This window comes from Lepidochelys kempii, chromosome 1 (genome assembly GCF_965140285.1).
Source record: "Lepidochelys kempii isolate rLepKem1 chromosome 1, rLepKem1.hap1, whole genome shotgun sequence".
Lineage (NCBI taxonomy): Eukaryota > Metazoa > Chordata > Testudines > Cheloniidae > Lepidochelys > Lepidochelys kempii.
The window spans coordinates 57,808,634-57,826,808 of record NC_136380.1 but is presented as its reverse complement, the minus strand read 5'-3'; the positions used below and the strand labels follow the sequence as shown (position 1 = coordinate 57,826,808).

Sequence of the window (18,175 nt, the reverse complement as noted above, 5' to 3'; positions counted from 1 at the left end):
GAATGGTACTTGCAGTCCCAGTTGATTTGCAGTTTAGGAATAGTCTGGTTAGAAAGACAAAGGTCAGTGTTAACCTTGATCGGTGGAGAGACAATGAGCAATCAAGAAGTGGCCATTTTGAATGTGGGAGGCTCAAAATTTACAACATGGGCTTCCACCCTGCGGAGGTTCCCAGAGTCCAGGTTAGCACGGATGTTGAATGGCAATGACCACGAATTCAGGCTGGTGAATGGACAATTCTTTGTGGACAGAGATGGAACTTTGTTTAATTACATCCTAGATTTTTTGAGGACACTCCAGCTTTCTCTGCCCACTGACTTTTCAGACTATCAGAGGCTGCAAAGAGAAGCGGACTTCTATGAGCTCCACTCCCTGGCTGATCTCCTGAGCCAGGAAAACTTGCTGAAGCCGAGACCAGAGATCTTGGAAGTGCGATTCTTGCTCCAGGAAACTCAGGCCTTTTTTCGAGTCTTTGGCTCTTGCAGCAACACTATTGAGGTACTGGCTGGACGGGTCACTATGTTTACAGAGCAGTCCTTGAGACAGAACTGGAATAATAATCCTTTCCCTTCTCAGAAGCTCCTCACTCCACTTCCTTTGGAGAGACCTTCTCATCATGACCTGGTTTTTCAATGTGGCACTGACTATTCTGCTGGTGACCAGTTAGTGGCAAGGTATTCACCTTGTGTGGCTTTTCTTTCTTGAAATAATTCCAAGACTTCTACTTCATAAAATACATGCAATTTGCTACACTGTGATGAGATCATGGGATAATCAATTGCTGGTTCAATGCCAAGAGGTGACTGATTTAACTCCTGTTATACTGATCTAACTTGTAAGTTTCCTTAACTTTTTTTAATGGCTTTTTGAAAACATCTTATTCTCCTAATTCATTTGACCTTCCTCTCACCTTTTTGCTCTTTCTATATTTCTGATGTGTCTGTCCAGTGGGATGGCTGAGTCACACCGAGAAGCCATTGGAAAATGCAAAATTAAAATACAGGAGAAGAACCACTTGCCAGCAGTAATATTTTTGTGCTCTTGATTCTCTGCCTAGATAGATCCTGCTGTTTGTCCCATATGTAACTGCCTCGGTGTTCTGTCAGCCAAATGACCTATCCGAAAGGGTTCACTTCTCCTGTAGTAGGCAGAATGTTTGATAACTGAAAACAAAGTCTGTGAGTTGTCTGAAGTAATAATGGGCAATCACTGAAGATGTTCCTAATTGGCTGAACTGATGGTAGAAATAGTAATGGTAGAAAATACTTTATCTTAACCACCTCTCCTTTGAGATGTTTAACTCAGAGCATGCAGGGTACCTTTCTTTTTTCTGAGGAAAGAAGGAAGCTGATCTCTTTCATTAGTGAGGTTGCTAAGTCTGAATGTGGGCTAATACAAGTTTAGAAAATTATAAAATGAGTTTTGTCACACATGCCATTCCCTTGTGCGCATAAGCATCCATAATGCTTGTAACCTACAAACTGGGAAAACTAGGAATAAATTGGATAAAGTTCTTGTGGGAAAGTTTTCCCAGATAAATGTGGAATAAGCTGGGGAAGGGAGGAGGGGAAGATAATTAAAATGGCTACAAACGCGCCCTGTAGATTTCATTTTGAAGAAGGGGAGAACAGAATGATGGAAGTGGGGATGGAAAACAAAGGTGGAGTTAAGATAATGGACTTTCCTTGTTCCTTAACTATAGATGTGGGTTTTTGTTTTGAAGAATATAAATTGTATACACTACACGAGTTTGGCGGGAGAGTGGGGGCTTAAGAGCTTGGTCCTCTTGTCATTGATTTTTTCAGTGGGAAATCGGTGACCTCTATGCTAGCCATAACAGGCTCTAGTTACATAGTTTATAATGCTTTTAGAAGCTCTAAAGAGTGGCTTTATTATACATTTGGAATTTGTCTCCATACAGGAAAAGATAACCTAGTTTATCGTCTGTGGCTCTTGGAATGCCTGGATTTTTTATGGACACTTCACTGGAATAGTTCCAGAAGGGTTATTATTCTCTCTTGAAATATATAAATTAAACAATTAAGAGAATGCTGGATTTAAAAAATTCAGTAGGGTTTATCTTTATCATTTTGACTTTCTTTAGCTGAATAATTGTAAGAAGCTCATTCTGGGCTTTCTCACGTAGAACATATAAGATGGCACTTAAATGGTATATAACTTATAGCTTATTGGACTAACTGTGCATCAATGTAGGTTATGGCAACTTAAAAACAGTGAGATGTAGTCTGTCATAACCTCTTTTCTGACTTTGATTAATCAAGCTACACTTTTCTGTTGAACTGCAGAGGAAAAATCTTACAAACTTATCTCTCATCAATCCTTTGTGGTTGTATGGAATCTTTACCTTTTAGTGCTTCTTGTGGACCTTTGTACTTTTTTCATGAACTATGGAGCAATTCTGCCTATCAGTTTATGCTACTTTCTAACCATATTTTTACATGGCTTTTGTTCCTTGAGGTGTCTGGATGAATTTTTAAACCTTCTGTACTTTATTCCAAGTAAAATCAGTTTACTTTAGTTGCAAATAAAGTTCATAATTGTAACTAAAAAAAGCTGCTGTGGAAGGCAAACGACCAGTAAACTTCCCTGTTAGTACGGAGAGGTGCTTTGTAATGAGGAGTGCTGCTATGTAAATGAACGCAGTTCTGCTGACTTTGCACCAGTTTGACTCTTCTTATCTGAGAAACTGCCGTACATTAATTTAATGGAGGGGAAATGACTGACAGAACGCTTAAACAAAATTTAAGAGTTGTTACAATCACTTGTAAGGAAAAAGTGAACTTCATAGTGGAAAAACAAAGTGTCTATTCTGTAAAAATATCATTGGTTAAACTGAAAGAAATAGCTGTGCTTGTAATGAGGTAAAGAATCAATATATTTAGAAAACAAAGTAGAGCTGTTGATTAATCACAGTGAACTCACATGATTAACTCAAAAATTAGTTGTGATTAATTACAGTTTTAATCGCACTGTTAATAGAATACCAATTGAAATTTATTAAATATTTTTGGATGTTTTTCTACATTTTCATATATATTGTATTCTGTGTTTGTAATTGAAATCAAAGTGCATGTTGTTTTTGATGATAAATATTTGCACTGTAAAAATGATACACAAAAGAAATTGTATTTTTCAGTTCACCTCCTAAAAGTACTGTAGTGCAATCTAAGTCCACTCTGTCCTACTTCTTGTTCAGCCAATTGCTAAGACAAACAAGTTTCTCTACATTTTCAGGAGATAATGCTGCCCTCTCTTTATTTACAATGTCACCAGAAAGTGAGAACAGGCGTTTGCATTGCACTTTTGTAGCTGGCATTGCAAGGTATTTATGGGCCAGATAGGCTAAACATTCGTATGCCCCTTCATGCTTCAGCCACCATTCCAGAGGACAAGCTTCCATGCTGATGACACTTTTTAAAAAAAAAAAAAAAAAAAAATGTGTTCATTAAATTTGTGACTGAACTCCTTGAGGGAGAATTGTATGTCTCCTGCTCTGTTTTACCTGCATTCTGCCATATATTTAATGTTATAGCAGCCTCGGATGATGACCCAGCACATGTTCGTTTTAAGAACACTTTGACAGCAGATTTGACAAAACACAAAGAAGGTACCAATGAGAGAATTCTAAAGATAGCTACAGCACTCGACCCAAGGTTTAAGAATCTGAAGTGCCTTTCAAAATCTGAGAGGGACGAGGTGTGGAGCATGCTTTCAGAAGTCTTAAAAGAGCAAAACTCTGATACAGAAACTACAGAACCCGAACCACCAAAAAAGAAAATCAACTTTCTGCTGGTGGCATCTGACTCATAATGAAAATGAACATGTGTCGGTCTACACTGCTTTGGATTGTTATTGAGCAGAACCCGTCATCAGCATGGACGCATGTCCTCTGGAATGGTGCTCGAAGCATTAAGGGACATACGAATCTTTAGCGCATCTGGCATGTAAATACCTTGCAACGCCAGCTACAACAGTACCATGTGAATGCCTGTTCTCACTTTCAGGTGACACTGTGAACAATAAGCAGGCAGCATTATCTTCTGCAAATGTAAACAAACTTGTTTGTCTAAGCAATTGGCTGAACAAGTAGTAGGACTGGGAGTGGACTTGCAGGCTCTAAAATTTTACATTGTTTTATTTTTGAATGCAGTTTTTTTGGTGCATAATTCTACAGTTGTAAGTTCAACTTGCATGATAAAGAGATTGCATTACTGTACTTATATTAGCTGAATTGAAAAATACTATCTCGTTTTTTTTACAGTGCAAATACTTGTAATAAAAAATAAATATAAAGTAAGCACTGTGGATTTTGTATTCTGTGTTGTAATTGAAATCAATATATTTGAAAATGTAGAAAACATTAAAAAAAAAACCTGAAATGTTATTCTATTGTTTAACAGTGCAATTAATTGCAATTAAATCACGCGACAGCCCTAAAACTAATCTAGATTCTTGGCTAGTGTAAATCAGTGCAGCTCTGTTGTAGTCAATGGGAGTCATGCTGATTTACATCAGTTGAGAATTTGGCCCTGTTACATAAATGTTGCCATCCTCCAAGAAGGATGTTAACTTGCTATCACACTTTTCTTTTTCTCTAGGTACGTCTCTATAAAACCTGATCATAGAAAGCTGATTAATGGAACTAACGTACTAGGCCTACTGGTTGACACGTTACTTAGAGAAGGATTTCACCTTGTAAGCACCAGAACAGTCTCCACTGAAGAAAAAGTTGAATGCTACAGTTTTGAAAGGATGAAGAGGCCAGAAACCCTTTTTCTCACTGCCAACCAAAGCCCAGAAAGCCCTGGTAGTGCACAGATGAAGTTAACTCCGATGCACACGCAGAAATGAAACCTGTTTCTTTACTACCTATCCTTTTGAATCTGGGAAGAGACACGTGTAGACACTACTAACCCCACTATTTCTTTTTTATTTGAAATTGCAACTATGGAGGGTGGCAACAACTGTCAATTTTTATAAATTTCTCAAAAAATCAGTTTCCCTCCTTTTCCTGCAGTCATTTAACAGAGAAGCCAAGTTCTTGTTTTTTCTCTATTAACCCTTTTCTGGAGCAAGGGAGAATACTGATGCAATATTGAATATGTAGTCCAGAATCAAGCAGTTAAACATGTGCAAGACAATTTCCAAAACTGAGATCGGCATAATGGAAAAAATGAACCATTTTGGGAATAAAGGGAGTCCCTAAATAAACATTCTTGCTCTCATTGCAGAATACCACCAAGGCGACTTTAAATATGACAACAGCAAGTGAAGTAGTAATAAACAGGGCCCATAGAGCCTTCTCTTCACCTTCCTTTAGAAGGTTTTATAGATAGCTGGAGAAATCTGAATTTGAATGACGACATACTGTTTCTGCAAGCAAAAACTACAGACACAATCTTTCAATTAGGTGAAAGCAGCATTGTGAAAATATCACAGATATGCCCTGTCCCACTCTTTTTATCTATGAAACCACCATTCGTTTAGTGTATTCTCTCCTCTTGCAGGATCCCTCAAGAAAAGAACCTATTAAACTGTCTCTCAATGCTCCGAACTTGATAAATGTAATATTAAAAAAGGTCTGCTATGCAGTGCATGGCAGGCTCTCATGAAAGGTCAGTTAATTAGAAGTGTCCCAATTACAAAAATAAAGAAAAGACTGAATTGTTCTTCAGAAGAAACAGATAGGCTGGAGTTCAACTAAAATAGTTCAAAGAATTTTTCGGCACTTGCCAAATGTGAAAAACAGCTAGGATGAAGGCTGGCAAAGGTGACTTTAAGACATGGTCACACTGCAGTGCCAGACTGGCCTGAACCAGAAATTAGAGTAGCCTCTTGACTACTCTTAAATTACTCTGGTTTGTAGCAGTTCTAGGAATGTGGGAGTGTAGCAGGTTCTGGATCCATCTCTTCGTCCTTGAGGTGTGTGACTATGCCAGGAAAGGGTGGTATAGTGGTGGACTCTGCCAATTAAGGATTTCCCCTACTCTGGTTAGGCCTATTAATGGCAACTTTTGGATGGTACAAAGGAGGTTGGGACAGGATCTGGCCCAATAGATCACTACTATTAAGGACAGGTTTCAGAGTAGCAGCCGCGTTAGTCTGTATTCACAAAAAGAAAAAGAGTACTTGTGGCACGTTAGAGACTAACAAATTTATTTGAGCATAAGTTGCATCCGATGAAGTGAGCTACAGCTCATGAAAGCTTATGCTCAAATAAATTTGTTAGTCTCTAAGGTGCCACAAGTACTCCTTTTCTTTTTACTATTAAGGAGACATTACTGAGTTGCCAAGAAATCAAAGACCATTTTGGATGTTTGCATCTATGTGGCTTCCTAGTATTGAATTTTTATAAAAGTTACCATGAACGTCTCCAGTCAAGAAGACAATCAATGACAGTAAGAAATGCAGATGTACATGACAACCCCCTTAATGGGCAAAGAAAGAAAATGGACTTAAGACTGTACCTAAGATCTATAACTAAAACAATACCTGATAAACAATAATGAAGTGTAGACTGACTAACTTTTAATAAGCTTTTGTAATGGAAAATATTGTGTTGATTCACATACTGCAGAAATCCTGATAATGTTTTATTTTCATTCTTAATCATATTGAAATTAAAAAAAAAAAATCCAAGAGATGAAACTTTTTAAAAGTACTTTCTCCCTTCTAGTGGATTATCTGTTGTCTTGATCCACTTTCCATAGTCCAAGCTGATCATTTTAAAGTATTTTAACAAATATTTTACTAGTGCAATTCCTGCTGGGCTAATAATTCTCAATGTTTCTGGGTCCTGTGGCTATTTAAGTGAAGTGAGCTGTAGCTCACAAAAGCTTATGCTCAAATAAATTGGTTAGTCTCTAAGGTGCCACAAGTACTCCTTTTTACATCAAATTTTGTTATTCAGGGTTCTTACTGATGGTTGCTTAAAAACCTGTGTGTGTGTGTGTGTCTGTGTGATATAAAAGGAAAATGCATATTTGAAACACAGGTGTTTTAGCCAAAAAGTGTCTAACCCAGTTTTCTATCCTGTATGTACTTAGAGGTAGACGACCTTAGCTTTTGAAGACTATTTTGCACTAAGATGGTTACTTCAATGGAAAGCATATGTACAAAAAGTGATAGTGCACGTGGTCAGGCTAAAAATATTTTAACACAGGGCTAGCTTGAGGCTGTGACTAAATGTCTGTAGTAACTTGAGGCAGAGGTGAAAGTGCACTTCACTGACAAGTTAGTATAAAATGGCACCTTCTTACTGCAACAGCTCCCTGTTGGTGTGAATCACCATTGCCCTGCACCCTGTGTGGTCTATTACACCAATGCAAAGTGGGTGTTACCAATTCAGAATGATAGTTTTCTACACTCAGTCTGCAAGTGTGAATGGCTACACAGGGTGCAGGGTAATGCTGAATCACAGAGTGTTTTCAGTTGTCTTACATTAGTGAAATTTTTACTGCTCTACTCCTTTCAGTGCCAAACCGATGCTGCTGCAGAGAGTGTAGCTGAGTTATGTATTTTTTTTTTTTCAGGTGCACTGTTGACAGAATTGTTTACACGGTTCCAGTTGGTTACATTGGGGCAGTCCTATAGATTGTGATTGCACAGGTATAAGTGAAGGTCTCATTCGGCCTGCAAAACCTTCATGAAGGGTGCTGGTGTGTAGGAAGGGAAGAAGCCTGGTTGACTGAGACTGGGGTGCCTTGGTAAACCTGCTAGCCAGAAAAAACATGCTTACTTGTAAACTGAGTTCTTCCTTAAAGAAATCTTGGCGAGAATAAACAATGGCACAGCACAATAGAACTCCTACTGTCACTTTTCCGAGTAGAACCACAGTGTGAAAGTTGGCCAACCTGTCATAGGCATCAGAGCTAGGAATAGAACCTTGGTCTCCTGAGTTTCAGCAGTCCCATCTTCTCTCTCTCTTTAAGTAAATGTGAATAGATTTTTGTCATATTTGAGCTACTCCATTTTGTTGTTTTAAAATTGGAGTTTGTAGCTACTGGCTTCATCTACTCTTCTCCCCTCTCCAGTCCTAGGAGATGGTCCATATTTAAACGGATCTTTTGGTCTCAGCAAATAAGGTTTTTTCCCCCCTCATAGTAATGTCAATAAGTTGTCTTGAGGTGAGCATCATGCTGTGTAGAAGGGGTTTGGTTTAAGTTACTAACACTTTCTCTCTCCCCCGCCACCCCCCGGCAGTTCTCCTCTAAATATAGCAAATGAGTTGTAGACTGCCCTAAATTTTGGTATTCAGTAACATGTATGGTGTATCTGCAGACCTGAGGTGTCCCTGCAGTCATGTCTGAGGGCTTGTCTACACTACCGCGTGCTGTCCATCTAAGATACGCAACTTCAGCTACGTGAATAGCGTAGCTGAAGTCGACGTACTTAGATCTACTTACTGCGGTGTCTTCACTGTGGCAAGTCGACAGCTGACGCTCTCCCGTCAACTCCACTTGTGCTTCTTGTTCTGGTGGAGTACCGGAATCGACGGGAGAGCGCTCGGCACTAGATGCGATAAATGGACCCCTGCTGGATCGATTGCTGCCTGCCAATCTGGCAGGTAATGTAGACAAGCCCTGAGTGTTGATGAAGTAGTGATTTTTGCCTCTGCCTTTTTTTAAACAAGGGATCACTGGATATAAAGGAAACCAGACCTGAAATACGAGACTGCCTTCTGTTTTTAGTGTAATCTGCCCTCCGTATTCTTCTGTGGTTTCATTAGAGAAATAGTAAATCCCTCTGAAAAGCATTAATGACTGGCTATTAGATCTGCAAAAAGCAAATGCATAAGGAACACATTGGCTAGACTATCTTCTTTCCTTTTTTAAATCACTGCTTCTATCTTTTCTTTATAACTGGAACTTGTCTAGCACTTTTTATGCAAGGCTCTCAAAGGGCTTTATCAATATTTTAAGCTTTTGATGCCCTTGTCAAGTAGGGTAGTATTATCCCACTTTACAAGGGTGGATCTTTAGTGGTATATCTCGTTCTTTTTAAAAAAACTGTTAAACTCCTTTACAGCTCTGGGGGGGGGGGTCTTTTAAAGATTTATTTTTCATCTTTTGTGAGATGGGGTGGTCTATTTCCAACTTTAATATACAATAAGCTGCTGACGCTAACTTGGGGAGAGTCTGTACTATCAGGTATTTTGTATCTCTAGTGATAGCTTTGTAGATACTGGATAAAGAATGAAAGCCCTTCAGGAATTAAGAAAACTGCAGTCTTGAATATCTTGTGCTCTGTGTGTGTGCTACTTATTAATTAGTTAAAATGGATTTTTAAATAAAGATTTTGCTTGAGTTGGGAGAAAGAAAAGACAAATCAGCTGGTTTATTTGCCATGCTAATGAAAAACTACCACTCTTTGTACAGTTCTTGCCAGCATACTTGAACTGCATAAGAAAACAATGAAGAATACCAGGCCACGTTCTGGTATGTGACTATTTAACACATGCTGGGTGAAAGAATGATACCATGATGATTGCTTCCTATCTCCTCTCCTGCACACATGCAAAGAGCGGTTGGAACATCATGTTTCTAGGTACTAGAGTTGGAGGAAGCTTTCTTCTGCAATAGACTTTCCCTTTATACTGTATTTTGCTTAGTTTCAATCTAAAGTGCCGAAAAGGAATTTAATCACAGTGGGGGGTGAGCAGGGCTTGATCTGTCCTTGAAATGGACGCAGCTGTGGTATATGCCGTACAGGCTAGCTGAGAAGTACTCTTCTGGTCCAGTATGGATTTTGCTTTTAGATGTAAGTGCGAGCTGCGAATTAGAAGTCTATTCTTAGATCATAGTAATGCCTGGTTAGCTTTGTAAAATTGTCAAGGAGATTTACACCCCAATTGCTGGAAAGTGGTATCGAATGTTAAGTGGGTAGCAGCCGCTCGACCACCCACAAGCCACCTTCTCCCTGCCTCTTCGGCTTTGTTCCTGGTTTGTGCTGACCTAGTGCAGCTGCACAGCTTTATTTTTATTAATTCCCCCCCCCCTCCAGCCCCCCCCAACAATGAACACCTACAATCAAATTTCAGTCCATCCTAAGGAAATCCAACTCTCCACCAAATGTTGTATTGATCTGTTCCCACTAGATGCTGCTGAAGCCAAGCATATAAAACAGCAGCTCTCAAACTTCATTGCACTGTGCCCCCCTTCTGACAACACAAATTACTACATGACCCCAGGAGGGGGGAACCGAAGCCCGAGCTCCACCACTGGGCGGGGGGGCCAAAGCTGGGGGCCAAAGGCTAGTGCCCTGGCTGGGGGGCATGTAATCGTTATCCTGCGTGGTGAGGCTTCGGCTTCAGCCCCGGGCGGTGGGGCTTAGGCCCTGGACCCCAGCAAGTCTAACACCAGCCTTTGCGACCGCATTAAAATGGGGTTGTGATGCAACCCACAGTTTGAGAACTCCTAAAATAAAAGACCAAATCAAAGTGATGATAGAGAATGCTCCTCTGTGAGGGCTGTGTATAAATTTTATGTCCTCAGAAACCACTACAGGGGCAAGGGAATATGTACTGGGGCTTTGATCCCTGTGAATCTTCAGCAGCCCACTAAACTTTGTATCAACAATATAATAAGTCACATAAAATAAAGAAGTAGGACCTAGCAGACCAGCTGTTTGTTTTTGAAGGTCTGTTGGTTATGGTAGCCGTGAAAGTTGTCCCATCCTTTGACACTGCTTCTTCTGCCCAGCCTCCTGCAGTAGGTAGGCCTCAATTAGAGAATACCACGTAGTGACTAGTAAATGGATCTACCAACATTAACTAGAGTAGTTTGGCGCTGATTGCAGAAAGGCCTAGAGCCGTGTATGTTTTCAAATGATTGTGTGGGATATGAATGATCAGTCCTCACATGAAATATAGACTAAACCGACTTCTGTCTAAAAAAAACAAATGTCACTTTTCTAGAGCATGACAACATTTCAGCTGCAGTATAACCCCCAAATTATTTGCTATAAGACTACTGTCAAGGTTCCTCCCCCACTCTGAACTCTAGGGTACAGATGTGGGGACCTGCATGAAAAACCTCCTAAGCTTATCTTTACCAGCTTAGGTCAAAACTTCCCCAAGGTACAAAATATTCCACCCGTTGTCCTTGGACTGGCCGCTACCACCACCAAACTAATACTGGTTACTGGGGAAGAGCTGTTTGGACGCGTCCTTCCCCCCCAAAATACTTCCCAAAACCTTGCACCCCACTTCCTGGACAAGGTTTGGTAAAAAGCCTCACCAATTTGCCTAGGTGACTACAGACCCAGACCCTTGGATCTTAAGAACAATGAACAATCCTCCCAACACTTGCACCCCCACTTTCCTGGGAAATGTTGGATAAAAAGCCTCACCAGTTTGCATAGGTGACCACAGACCCAAACCCTTGGATCTGAGAACAATGAAAAGCATTCAGTTTTTTACAAGAAGACTTTTAATAAAAAATAGAAGTAAATAGAAATAAAGAAATCCCCCCTGTAAAATCAAGATGGTAGATATCTTACAGGGTAATTAGATTCAAAAACATAGAGAACCCCTCTAGGCAAAACCTTAAGTTACAAAAAAGATACACAGACAGAAATAGTTATTCTATTCAGCACAATTCCTTTCTCAGCCATTTAAAGAAATCATAATCTAACACATACCTAGCTAGATTACTTACTAAAAGTTCTAAGACTCCATTCCTGGTCTATCCCCGGCCAAAACGACTACAGACAGACACAGACCCTTTGTTTCTCTCCCTCCTCCCAGCTTTTGAAAGTATCTTGTCTCCTCATTGGTCATTTTGGTCAGGTGCCAGCGAGGTTACCTTTAGCTTCTTAACCCTTTACAGGTGAGAGGAGCTTTCCCCTGGCCAGGAGGGATTTCAAAGGGGTTTACCCTTCCCTTTATATTTATGACAACTACAGTCTTGTGTATACAATTCTTCCCCGTGCTCTTCCATTGCTACCGCTGTAATGTGACGGTTCACTCAGTAGGTAACTTCCTTCTAGTGGAACAAGATAGATCTCATTCCCAAAGTAAATCCTCAGAAATGCTGGAAACAGCCATGTGTGAGCCTACTACAGGGAACTCATCTGCATTTTCACCTCTCCAAATAACTGGTTATCAAAATGAAGTAAGTCAAGTGCTGGCTGTCTGCCTAAACTGCTGAAGGATTAAGCACTGCAACACTACCTATTGCATCACAATTATGACAAAATACAAGAGATTAAAAACACTATGGTTGGGATTTTCAAAAGGGAGATAGGCACCTAATTCCCACTGAAATTCAACAGGAGTCTGAAGCCTACTTCCCTGAAGCTCCTTTGAAAACCACAGCCTCCAACAATTTTATATTTTATAGCCAGTAGTAGCAAAAATAAAAATGTAATAAAAATAGACTATCAACCCTGGGACAGTAATTTCATGATATTACATTTAGTGGCAAAGCCTTCCTGATTCTTGTTCCTTCTCTCATTTCTGCACCTTTCTTTGGGCTATCTCCTTACACCTGCAACCCACTCCGAGGGGTAACACCACCGCTATTGATGGAATGGTAGGAAAGGTGCTAGCGGAAGGATCCCAGGGATCTGCCTGGGAAGGCGATCTCACTCTTCTATTGGAGACACGGTGGGTGGCAGCTGCCTCTCTAATGCCACTGTTCTCAGATGCGGGAAGAGTCCATAAGTCAGCCTGTGGGAAGGGAGTGCTGTGTAAACAGGGATGTGCACATTGTTCTTCTCCATTCTCCCGGAGAAGCTGCCTAAAAATTACTATAAGGAGGTAAACAGGCAAAGGCTAAAAATAGAAAAGAGGGCAGAGTCTATGTAAAGAGTGTAAATAGAGAACGATATTATAGCGGACCTAGCTACATTGTGCTCCTGCATCCATCCTCCCATCCAGCCCCCTCTCTCTAAATGCCTTACTCCCCTTCTGTGCTTATAATGCTCCCAGCTCCTCCTCTTCCATTCACTCCCCACCAACTCCTGTTCCCTTCCCCTATTCCCTACCCCTTGGCTCCTACAATTTCCCTGTATTTTAGTCAGATTGCTTCCTCCTCTGCTGCCTGGGAGCCACCTGGGGGAGAATTGAGAGCACAAGAGAGTCCGTCTCTTTGATCTTCATTACAGTATGTGAACATCGAAGGATTGCAGGTCTCAAACCCAAGGAACTCAAACAGTGCTCAGACCACAGCCACCACCTAGGAGCTTGCTGGAACTGGGCACGGAGTATGAGATGATGGACTCAAGCTCTCCCTGGCACTGGCCACAAAAGCTCCAACAGGAAGAGACATTCAGCCTCTCCAATTGGCTCAAACTCACTATTTAAGCCAGAAGGAGGCACAGGCAGTCATCTAACCAACCAAGTAAATCTCTGGCTGGCTGCTACATTGGACCCTTTCTTCTCACCTGACTCCTAAGCCCTGCCTCATTTCTGATTCCTGCCTTCCTGTCCTGTTCCTGGTGCCTGTCCTCCTGCCTTGTTCCAGATCCCGAGTTCTATGATCCACCTCTGGCTACTGACTCCAACTCTACCCTTGGTTTGGATTCCAGACCCTGATTCCAGCTCTGACCCTTGGCTTGACTCAGGATTCTTGTCTTTGACCTCTGGTTTCTGACCACAACAACTCTGACCATGAGGTCTGATCACTTAAATCCCAGATTATGACACACGGTCTGACACCACAGTGGCCCTTGGCAGCCAGGAGGAGGAATTGCAAGGGAAATCTACTTGAGCCCCCCTAGGCCCAGGATGCAACATGCTCAGTCACTCTGTGGGAAAGGTGCATGCACAGCCTGTTCAGTATTTAGGTCAAGGAACCCTCAGGGGAAGGAGCCTGCTCAGTGAGGATGGAATCCAGATAATTTAGCCACGAAACTCTAAATGGTCTCTACTGAGTATGTGCACATTGAGATTTTTCAGAGGTTTACAGCTTGGCCAGATTTTGACAGGAACATAACAAGGCACATCCCTGAGATGTAATAATTTTATGAACAGTATATGTGAGATGATTAGTGAGATAAAGTTACTGTGTAACTATGGTAGGATATTAAAACTTTGTGTATGACTGTATTGTTCTAACTTATTTTGGGGGTAGTGGAATGTTTATTATATGCCCATAATACTTTAATTCCATGGGGTCTGTGCATGAAGGAACACAATGGCTTACCAGATGGAAGCATCCACGCATACAGTTGAAAGACAATGGGATAACCTGTTAGCTTCAAGGATCCTGGATCTTGTCTCTAACAAGTTGCAAGCCTTGTTTTACCAAAGCTGTGTTCCTAGAGATCAAAAGAACACTGAACAGTTAAAAAGCCCTTCTCAGGAGAAGAACGGTGGTCAGTTGTCCAAGACTGACCAGGGAGACAGTCTGATGCAGGGAGAGTCTCTATGGAGGGAGCCTGAAGAAGCTGGGTTTTCCCAGATCCAGGGAACAGTAAGCCAAAGGGAAAATCAGGCATGGGTATAGACTGGTTTATTGTTTCTAAAATGTGTTTTATTTGAAATGCTTTTTTTCTAATAAATAATACTCTGCTTTATGAAGGCTTCCTAGCTACTGATTACTACTGTCATGCTCTTGGAGTGAACAAAACTGAAGGGTCTGAGTCTGTTAGACCTCCGGAGGTAATCACAGGGGATTGTAGCCAGGACTCAATCTGAGAGTGGGAGAATTGTATGATTCTGTCCTAAGAAAGGTGGTGATGTGAGGCCTGAGACCTGAGAGTGGGTGCACTCGAAGAGACCAGGAGGCATCAGAGGTGCAGTTAGACCAGTAACTGTGGCACTCAAAACAAAATATTTTCCTCTAATCTTATTATTGGAAATGGCTGAACTGTTTTGCAGAAACTTTAAAATAAAAATTCAGTCAGAGACACACACCCAACATAGGAAACTTCAGCCTGACTGGTTAAAGTTTAACAATGTTACAAACCACTGAAATAAGGGTCATCTTATAATGGAAAGTGTTGTGCAACCTTACCTTTTTTCAGAGCTACCCATTCAACGTTTAATAACAGGCACTATATGAATAATTTTCATCCACATCACGCTTCATTCTCGTGTGGAAGTGAAGAAATGTTTCTTTTTGCCCTAGTCAAACCTAGAAATTGGACCCAGGAATTAAAAGGGAAAATATACAATATGAAGAACAAATAACCAAAGATATTAAAGAAAATAATAGATTTTTTTAAAGACGTTTCATTCAAGAAAGCTTTTTGTCTATCCTTAGGTCCTATATAGTACCAAAGGGGGAAATGAAAGAGAATGGAAAAGTTATACAGAAGTTTAATGCAAATAATTCATTTGTTTTTAATATAGAAGGCAATAGAGAAATTAATATCCCAAGGGCATGTTTTACGGGAAATTAGAGTATAGCTTTAACAGACCTGGAGGTCTCTAAGGAAGAGGTTATGGGCAGCTTGAGAAACTCAAGTGCAGTAAATCTCCAGGAGTACATGCTATTTATCCAAGAGCTCTGAAAGAAATAAAATGTGAAAACGTGGAGACCATGATAAAGATTTTTCAATTATCCCTAAGAACACCAAATATTCCTCAAGATTGGACAATTGTTCATAGTTAACCATCCTCAGAAGAGGACGTAAAGGTCACCTTCACTGTAGACCAGAGTCACACCACAGTTTCTGAGGAAATTGATTGAGAATATTTTTAACAATAGGGTAATGTGCAGGATAAGTATAAATGGATGGGGTAATAGCATCACAGATTCCAGGGTAAACTGTGCTTTCTAACTTTTTAAAAATATTTGAAAGGAACACAGATTACTTGGATTTTCCATGATAACATTAAGGAAAACAAATAACCACAAGTTATGGAGCAGTCTAATTGTGGATTAGGAAATAAAGAATCAGAGTAACTAGGCACTCCACAGAGTAGAAAGAAATTGTAATCCTTGCCCACACAAGGTTGTTTGCCATTTCCTTTGCCCAAAATAGCCCCCATCAATCCTACTGCAGCACTATTTGGGGAGGAAGATTGCAAGTCCCCACTGGCACAGAGAGCATGCAGAAGGTGGGAGGGAATATTGTCAGAGTATGTTGTACCCAGTGACCTCTGGCTGCAGAACAGTCTATTGGGAGTCACTGTTGTTGGGCAAAATTTAGAGCAGCCAGAAGGCTACTCTAAATTTTGCTGGAGACTGGTCTTCCCCGCAGCAGGTCCAGGGATAGTGAGAGATTTAAAACCACCTTTGCCTCCACTCTTTTCTGCTATGTCAAGTAGAACTTGAGACACTGAGGATCTGGGCCCTGATTTATAAATAAGTTTTAGCTATCTCAATCTTCAATTATAAGCAATGGGAAGGTATAACTATAGCTTGTTTTAATGATTGCTTGTCAATTATATGTATCTCAAAAGCTATTTTTATTTTGTCTTTGGTTTCTGATTTAGTAAATGTATAGGTAATACTTACTCTTGCCTTGAGTGTGGGGACTGGGCTAGAAAACCTCTCGAGGGCCCTTCCAGTCCTATGATTCTGTGATCTTAGGGGAAAACATGGATCTTGGACTGTAGAACGGTATCAACAAGACAAACAAAATATTAAAATAATATTATCACTACTCTTTGAAATCTCAACTGAGGCTCTGAAACCAGCAAGCTCCTTTACAGGGCTATCATTCAACTTCCCTCGCCCTCTCTCCCCACAAGATTCTACACTATCTGTCAGCTGGCAAAGAGACCCTAACTCCTTGGTTGGCACTGTTATAAGACTACTGTGAAAACAATGCAACAGATTAGAAATATATCCCCTTGCAACAAATATTTTAAAACTTTGCTGTTGTTTCATGACTCTGCTGTGATTCTGGAAAATTAGCAAAGGCAGTTTGGGTGAAAATTTTAAAGAGGCCCCAAATTAAGCCTCTAATTTTGAACCACAATAGAGAATTGTAGGTAGAAATATGGTACATAGATGCTTAACTAAATGATCTGCAGTTGCAATCAGGTAGATGAATATCCAAATATTAGTCCTTGTTCCCATAAGGAATTGTGAGTGAAAGTTTCCGCTGGAAGGAACTACAAAAATAAATCAGGTTTTTGGACCAAAATGTAAGGACACGTTGCCAATTTTGGATAACTGAAATTCAAGATTAAGACTGAGTCAATTATTACTTCTTAACAGGGTTTTCTATGGTGCTCGTCACTGTAGTATCTCAGTGTCTAAAAACATTACTGAATTTATCTTCACAACACCTTTGTGATGTAGGGAAGGACTGTCCCACTTTATAGATGGAAAACTAAGGCACAGAGAGGTTAAGCATCAGATTTTTCAAAGGTATTTAGGCAACTGACTCCTGGAGCTAGGCACCTATATACCTGTAAAATCTGGCCATAAGTAACTTACCCAAGGTTCTACAGGAGATCTGTGGCACAACTAGGAATTGAAACCATGTCTCCTGATCTATGGGTCTATGGTCACGCCAGTGTCTCTCTCTTTAGGGGGTCTGTTCCCTATGTGCCTACTTTATTTTATTAGGTGAGGGGACAGACTTTGCTTCTTTGCTTATGGGTGGGATTTTCAAAAGTGCTCAGCATTGGCCTAACTGCATCCATTGAAGCCAAGGAGCGTTTTGAAAACCTATAACATATCTGAAGCAAAAAGATGATGTCCCCAAGTCATGGATCATGAGGCTTTGTCCCCCTGGAAGTAGGAGGCCTCTTGGAACTTCCATTGGGGTGATGGACTTCCACACTGTCCCAACTTATACTGTGCCTGTTAGGCACAAAAGAGCTTTGTGACTAAACCTTCTGGGCAGGACTGTTGTGCATGTGTGTGTATAGTGCTTGCTACACCTTGGGTACCAAATGGATATACTAGTTACAAGGCAGCCCTTTAAAGAAGAATTGAAGTCTAAATATTTGTAAGTGACTAGTGATTGTGTGTGCCTCAATATTGAGGTACTCAGCTTAAGAAACCCATTAAGCGGTCTGCTTTTCAGAAAGTGGTGAACATTTGCTTCCCCCCAAAATGAAGTCTCTTTAAAAGTGTCTCAACTTGGGCACCCCAAAATTGAGGCACCCCCATTCACTAGCCCCTTTTGAAAGTTCAGGCCTGGGGCTGTTTGGTAACTTGCATCTAAATGGACAACAGCCAGCTCAGAAGGACAACTGTGTTAAAAGCTTAACTAGCCTGCACAAAAGAGAAGGAAGAAGTTAGAA

At 40.6% G+C, this 18,175-nt stretch overlaps 1 protein-coding gene and 1 long non-coding RNA gene across 3 annotated transcripts; one reads left to right on the top strand and one right to left on the bottom strand.

The window, feature by feature from the left end:
• KCNRG (potassium channel regulator) lies at nt 1-14,541 on the top strand. Of its 2 annotated transcripts, XM_073343492.2 has the most exons (3): nt 1-498; nt 577-674; nt 4,620-14,541. In XM_073343492.2, exons 1-3 carry the CDS (start codon nt 94-96, stop codon nt 4,870-4,872), a joined length of 756 nt encoding a protein of 251 aa, XP_073199593.2. In that variant the 5' UTR covers nt 1-93; the 3' UTR covers nt 4,873-14,541. The 2 variants fall into 2 exon arrangements, with proteins under 2 accessions (XP_073199593.2, XP_073199586.2); XM_073343485.2 differs by having other exon boundaries at nt 1-674.
• On the bottom strand, nt 11,527-16,795 carry LOC140911126 (uncharacterized). Its single transcript, XR_012158839.2, has 4 exons — nt 16,431-16,795; nt 14,982-15,101; nt 14,169-14,283; nt 11,527-12,691 (listed from the first exon to the last, which is right to left on the bottom strand). It is a non-coding gene; the product is annotated as an uncharacterized LOC140911126 (long non-coding RNA).
• Nucleotides 16,796-18,175: the final 1,380 nt, after the last annotated feature.

Bases quoted from the DNA above. Each gene is read 5' to 3' on its own strand.
- KCNRG (XM_073343485.2), top strand. From the start codon at position 94: ATGAGCAATCAAGAAGTGGCCATTTTGAATGTGGGAGGCTCAAAATTT. The intron at 675-4,619 runs GTATTCACCTTG...CTTTTTCTCTAG, and splicing joins GGTGACCAGTTAGTGGCAAG to GTACGTCTCTATAAAACCTG.